Source organism: Papaver somniferum, unplaced genomic scaffold (assembly GCF_003573695.1).
Source record: "Papaver somniferum cultivar HN1 unplaced genomic scaffold, ASM357369v1 unplaced-scaffold_19, whole genome shotgun sequence".
Lineage (NCBI taxonomy): Eukaryota > Viridiplantae > Streptophyta > Magnoliopsida > Ranunculales > Papaveraceae > Papaver > Papaver somniferum.
The window spans coordinates 17,297,748-17,304,766 of record NW_020628818.1 but is presented as its reverse complement, the minus strand read 5'-3'; the positions used below and the strand labels follow the sequence as shown (position 1 = coordinate 17,304,766).

The 7,019-nt window shown below is 35.1% G+C and overlaps 1 protein-coding gene across 1 annotated transcript; it reads right to left on the bottom strand.

The window, feature by feature from the left end:
- Nucleotides 1-538: 538 nt before the first annotated feature.
- On the bottom strand, nucleotides 539-871 carry LOC113338613 (auxin-responsive protein SAUR50-like). The gene has a single exon (XM_026583992.1). The coding sequence runs from the start codon at nucleotides 869-871 to the stop codon at nucleotides 539-541; it is 333 nt and encodes a 110-aa protein (XP_026439777.1).
- Between the last annotated feature and the right edge of the window lie 6,148 nt (nucleotides 872-7,019).

The window sequence follows — 7,019 nt, the reverse complement described above, 5'->3', positions numbered from 1 at the left end:
CACTATGTAATACCCTATATAAAGGGTAGATTGGCCTTGTGAGAGAGAGTTCTTTTTAGGATCCTTGGTCAAGAAATTAAGAAAGAGAAAGATTGTAGAGAGGGAAAGAAAACTTAGAATCTCTACTATCTTGTAATTCATTCTTATGATTTTGATAAATAAAGAAATGATTTACTTTGAGATCGATTGATTATCAATATTTGTGTGGTTGTAGGATTTCCTGCGACTACAATATCTATGTTCTTTTTTAGGCCTCCTCGACACTATTGATCGATATATCAACGTTAACCTCTCCTAGAACATGTAAATACGCGATTTCATTGATAAAAGGTGCTAATGTAGCACCATGAGATGCAACAAAGAGGAAACATCAGACAAGGAGGAGTAACAGGCTACTCTCTCCCTATATAATATGCCTAACCAGTTGCAGAAGAAAAAATCATGAAAATAGTAAGAACTTAAATGAAGCTATACAGGGAAACAACTAAAAAATGAATATCATTGCCATTTTGCCATACCTAATGCAATCCTAAGAAATTTATTTTCTTCTACCACCTAAAGCCCTCTCGAGCTCATCTGGTTTACAAGGTAAACTAAGAACTCCAGATTGTCTAAACCCAAATTCTTCCTCCGCTTTCTCTAACAGTTTCAAGAAGGCAGGATTATTATTAAGGCAATCCAATTCAACTACGAACCTGTTGGCTACATCTCCTTCAGTTGCGATTACCGCAAACTGCCCTTTCTTCACATCGTATGGCGGTTCCATGGCTTTCGTTTTGTCGTTGTCAAGAGGCATGTAATGTTTGTAATCATAAACATCTTGCCTTTTAGCAGATCGCAAGACAAACGTTTTTAATATAAGCTTAAACATCACAATGTCTCTTTTTTTTGTTGATCGGCAAATTCTTTCTGGTCTCTCAAAGATGGAGTGAGTGTGAGATGGATATATCTCAGCCAGTGTAGACACATATGGTATTTATAGGAGTAGTAGCTTACGTTTAGCTTACAGAATTCGTGTTGGTGGTCATTTTATCCACCATTTAATGTCATTAATGACTACTACCATTGAGGGGACCAATGCCATACATATGCTGTTCTCTGAAGATCATGTCGTCCGGGCACTATGTTCTTGCTCGACCTATCTTTAGTCCTTCATGCATTTACATGAGGATATATTCTTTGCTACCAGAGAAAATGATCAGTGCATATTTTCTGAAGGACGTATCTTAGTAAATACCTACGTTAACAGAGCCGTATTTCAAGTGTTCCAACAATCATCTCTTACTCCATTGCAGTGAGGTTCAACAAATGTGGCATCACTTCAGTAGTGTTGCTAATGGATGGTGTTAGGTTCAACAATGACTACAGCAACGAGACGAAGGTTCTAAAAGACAGAAAGATATAACTTTTCCGTACATGTCATTTGCGTGTGGAGCTTTGTCCCTTCTCATATCAGGACCACGCGCCTAGACCCTGGACCCAAACAAGCCACTAGGGATTGGGGACCAAAGATTGATAATATTCGACCGATACAATCCATATCATCCTAATTAATTAAGCTTGCGCACCTAAAAGGTCGTGTAATTTTGGCTCAGTAAGCTTAACGAAACAAGTTGAATGTTTCTCTAGGATTGATATACAGCTGTCTATGGAGCTAGGCAGAAGTCAGGTCGATCGGGACAGTGGCAACAATGCAGTGGGCGAGGCAGCTATGCATCAGACCTTGCGAGATTGAAATGGAGGACATTAAGCTCGTTAATAAAACAAACAAATGGGGCGGGGAAGAAACCGTGTATCTTCGGAACTTCTATTCGTGTTTCTCTAAATCCTGATGGCTGCCAAATCTCAAGTCCTTACTAATTTTTACATGGAAAATTTGTTGTTTGGTCTTAGGCCTATATAGTTATTTATAGTATGGTCCAACCGGATTTTATCTTTATCTTAAGGTCCAAAGTTTTTTAAATCAAGAAAATGACTACTATACTCTACAACTAAACACGTGTGAAACAACAGATTTCTCAGTATTCTATACATGTACTGCTGATCTATAATCTAAAAAACAAATGCATGTTAAAAACAAGTAATAAGTCTATGAAAAACAGAATCGAACACTTTTATTTCAGTATTTCAGTATTCCACATACATATACTTGTGGATCAAAATTTTTTTTAATAATACTATAAAGAATAACAAAACCAAAGCAGTATATTTCAGTATTCCATATATGTCTGCTGATTCATAATCTAAAAATCAACTGCATGTCAAAAACAAGTAATGAATCTATAAAATTACAGTACTGAAACACTTTTATTTCAGTATTTCATATACGTACTTCTGGATTATACAAAAAATTGATAAAACTATTTAAAAAAAACAAACAAACTAGCAATAGACTTGTATCCCACACTCTCATTTCTCCTTTAATTTCCCATACAAACACCACCTGCAAAAAAAGGTTCAATATTTATTAGGCTATAACATTCGGAAATCGATTTTAGAGAATCCAAAACCAAATCAAAGCAGTATTTTTCAGTATGTCATATATGTACTACTGCATTCATAATCTAAAAATCTACTGCATGTCAAAGAAAAGTCATGAATCTATGAAAAAGCAGAATTGAAACACTTTTGTTTCAGTATTCCATATATGTACTTCCGAATTAAAAAGGAGAAGAAGAAGATAAAACTATAAAAATAGCAAAATCAAAGCAGTAATTTTCAGTATACCATATACGTACTGCTGATTCATAACTTAAAAATCAATTTCATGTCAAAAATAAGTAATGAATCTGTGAAAACAGAATTGCACACTTTTATTTCAGTATTCCATATATGTACTTCTGGATCAAACAAAAAAGTATGTATCTGCCTCACTGCTTACATATAGAGTATGTATCCGTTGGACATATTGAACCTGTAAATGTGACCAGAATATAACAATATTAAAACACAGCAACAAAACTAGCATCTATTTCAGTATTTCGCATACGTACTCATGGATCAAACCAAAATAAAGTGGCAAAACTATGAATAAAACAGAATTAAAAGAAGTTTTTATCAGTACAACATATACGTACCGCGGATTCATAAACTAAAAACTCAATTACATGTCAAGAAGTGATGAATCCATGAATATAACCAAATCAAAGCACATACTTCAGTATTTCACATACGAACTCATGGATCAAACCAAAAAAAGTGGCAAAACTCTGAATAAAACAGAATCAGAAGAAGTTTCAACCAGTACAACATATATGTACTCCTGGATCAAACCAAAAAAATAAGAGAAAACCTATAGATTCATAGTAAACAAAAAAAAAAATACGTCAGATATGTATTGATGGTTAATACACAAAAAAAAACTGAAAATCAAACCAAAAACCATAAAAATATCAAATCTAATAATGAAATAAACATAAAACATGATTTTTTATTTAGATCTGAACTTGTTTCATTAAAATCCACCAATATATCATATACATACCGATGATTAATACACAAAAGCAACTCAAAAGCATATAAAAAAAAAAATGGAACTAAAATCAGCTGCATGTGAAAACCAAGTAATGAATCTATAAAAAACTGAATCGAAACACTTTTTTTTCCTGTATTCCATATATATATTTCTAGATCGAAGAAGAAGAATATCCAAAACTACAAAAATAACAAAATTAAAGCATAATTTTTCAGTACACCATATATGTACTGCTGATTCATAATCTAAAATTTAGCTGCATTTGAAAAACAAGTAGCGAATCTATGAAAAAAAGAATCGAAACACTTTAATTTGAGTATTCCGTATATGTACTTCTGGATCAAACAAGAAAAATCTCCAAAACTATAAAAAAACAAAAAAAAAATTAGAGCAGTATATTTCAGTACACCAAATATGTACTGTTGATTCATAGTCTAAAATTCAGCAACAAGTGAAAAACTAGAGAACATCATGAAATCGAGCTACCAAAACTGGAAAAAGAAAGTGAAAACATCATGAAATCAATCAGATCTTCATGATTCAGTTGAGAATTAATCAAAAACAAAGAAGAACTGGAGAAAATATTACATAACATACCTGTAAAACCACGAAACATCTTCACAAACCCTAGGTCAAACTTCATAAGCGGCTGCAGCAGAGAAGAGGAGAGCGAGCGAGAGAGAGAAAACGGATCTGAGAAGAAAATTGAGAAAATGTGGCTTTTATTTCTGTTATATTTATAGTGAAGGCCATTTTGGAAATTATTAAAATACACGTAATAGGTTACACACGTGTGTAGGACCTGGGCTTAAAAAATTTGGTCCATTTTTATGTTTTCTTTTAATTATGGACCTCCGGTTACTGGGCTTTAATGGGTGGACCTGCCACTAACTAAGAACACTATAATAGTACCTATCCGTAATTCCTACTTTTTACATTGCTCACCTCAAAAAATGCAGAATTGGTAGACTTGCCACGGTGCTCTTTATATTAAAATAGATTGCAAAATCTGTTTGCATATTACCAACAAAACACGATATGTTATCAGGGAAAATAAAAATAAAAATTGAACTAACCGCTTATCACTCTCAATGAATACCAGTCACACCACTATGAACTTCACATAAGGACCACAACTACTACGACTCCCTTCGACAGATGCACGAGTGTAAGTCAAAACTTCATCAATCAGAGGATGCTAACTTAAGCCCCTTGGGCCTTTGGCTTGAAGCAGATAAAACTTTTTTTTTAATAGGAAATGAAGGATATATTTAAGAAAAAAAGATAAGGATGGAGCAAGAGAGGGGAGAGTATACACGCGGAGCATAAAAGACTACATTGATAATAATTTTGTTGTGTCTTTCTTATTAATTTTTCAAGATATTTTATACAATCACGAGACTTGATTCTCAAGATAATTCATGATATAACTCTCACAACTTAAACTGCATATCTCCTAAATATAGATCCTAATATATTATTTTTTAATACCCTCCCTCAAGATGGAGCATGTAGATCACGAATGCCCATCTTGGACAAAAAATATTTAAACTGAGTTATCCCTAACATTTATCATTGTAATTTAAGGACGTTTCGGTCCTCATCTTCGTAGTTTTAGGACATCTCGGTCCCATATTCATAGTTTTAGGACCTCTCGGTCCCAATTATAGTTTAAGGACATTACGGTCCAATCATAGTTTTTGGACATTTCGGTCCCTATTGGAAGTTTAAGGACATTACGGTCCCAATGGAAGTTTAAGGACATTACGGTCCCAATCATAGTTTTAGGACATTTCGATCACATCTTCGGAAGTTTAAGGACATTACGGTCCCCTTCGTAGTTTAAGGACGTCTCGGTCCCCTTCGTATCTCTAGTAGAATACTTCTTGTACTCTCAAGACAACTCATAGGATTTTAACCTATTTTTGTTGTTCTCTGCAACTCATAGGATTTTAACTTACTATTGTTGTTCTTTCTCTAATCACCTCTTGCGATTACTTCTTTTTCTTCATAACCTTTTTTTCTTCTTTTTTTCTTTTTTTTTTCAGTCGCGCTTTTGTTGCGAAACTGTCACACTTCTTTGATTTCAAGATTCTCTTACAATCTTTTCATCAGGCTTCTGCCACAAGATGTAACTGTTCTTCTTGTTATATTGCTGTTACAAATTTGTCACGGTATTCAGATACCACACTTCTGAATTTGTGATAGATTTGCCACGCAGTGACACAATTGTCACACTTCTGTTTGCCAACCATTCAGGCATTTAAACAAATACCTTGTCTGCATCTTGTCTTTTTCTTTTCATTTGGAAACTCACCTGAATTCATCATAAACTCGAGTTTTGGTCACAACCCAACTTCTGTCGTCCATTGTTCATCAGAGAAATATTTTTCTCCCTGTCAACAGCCAACAACTCGAACTTTTTCCATCCCCTTCGGTTTCTTCTCTGTAGTTCAAGATTCTCCCTCGTTCTCAAAATGCAATGACCAATACCAGAAGTCACCATTAACAACAACTGCTCCTTACTCGAATTCCTTCATCTTGGCAGCAAAGTCGCTCCATATCAACCAACACCGATCACCACCGTCAAAATCCGGCAGAAACATCACGATCTCTCTGTTTCCCATAGTCATCAATACAACTGCATTCGACAGAAGGACCTTCTATCGCTGGCAGCCACCATTCTCTCTTCAACTCCGTCGATTGCTCGCAATAACTCGAGTTCTCATCATCCCAACAACAAAATCCATCTTCGTCACCAACATCAGATACAACTCCACTATTCATCTGCTCGATTTCCGTCCTTAATATGGCAGCAACCGTCAAGTTCTTTTCGCAGTGACTGCTGCTCCTATTCTCGAACTTCAAATCTCTTCACAACAACTCCATCAACTAGAAACCAAACTTCCTTTTCTTCTTTCTTTTCAGCTTCTAAATCGAGATCTAAACCTTTTCTTTTTCTTTTTAGGGTTCCAACTTGGTCCAAAAACTCCACGGACTTGACCTCAAACCCAAACCATCTGGGCTACGGTTTCTTTTCATTAGACCCTTTGGTAACTTGCGAACCTTGGCTTTGGCCTTGCGGAAAACACAAGTCACGTACAGTAACCTTGCTTTCATGATATCATATTTCTTCCTCTGGAAATCAGTTTCTCCCTGTTTAACTCGAGCATCTAATGCTACAAATTCGAACCAACCTACCATCTTTTTCTTCTCTATTCTTGTTTATAAAACTCTTGACTGTTGGTGAAACACGAACATAACTTGACAGAAGTCTTGGATATGAGATTAGGGTTACAACAGGAACACCCTACGCAGCAACCCCAGATCATCGGTTTTTTTCTTCTATTTAGCATCAATAACATACCCTAAACTCGATCTTCATCATGAGTTCAAACGACATCAAGCTTCTTCTTGCTCACCTGGCTTCTCGGCTTCAAACTTGTTACAATAACCATCAAAATATTGCGCAATTTTTATTTATCTTTTTAGTCTTCCTTCTTCTTTAAGAAATAACATCTAGCTTTTCCTCCTTCTCTTCCTC

Coding starts and splice junctions, on each gene's coding strand:
- LOC113338613 (XM_026583992.1), bottom strand. CDS start 871: ATGTTTAAGCTTATATTAAAAACGTTTGTCTTGCGATCTGCTAAAAGG.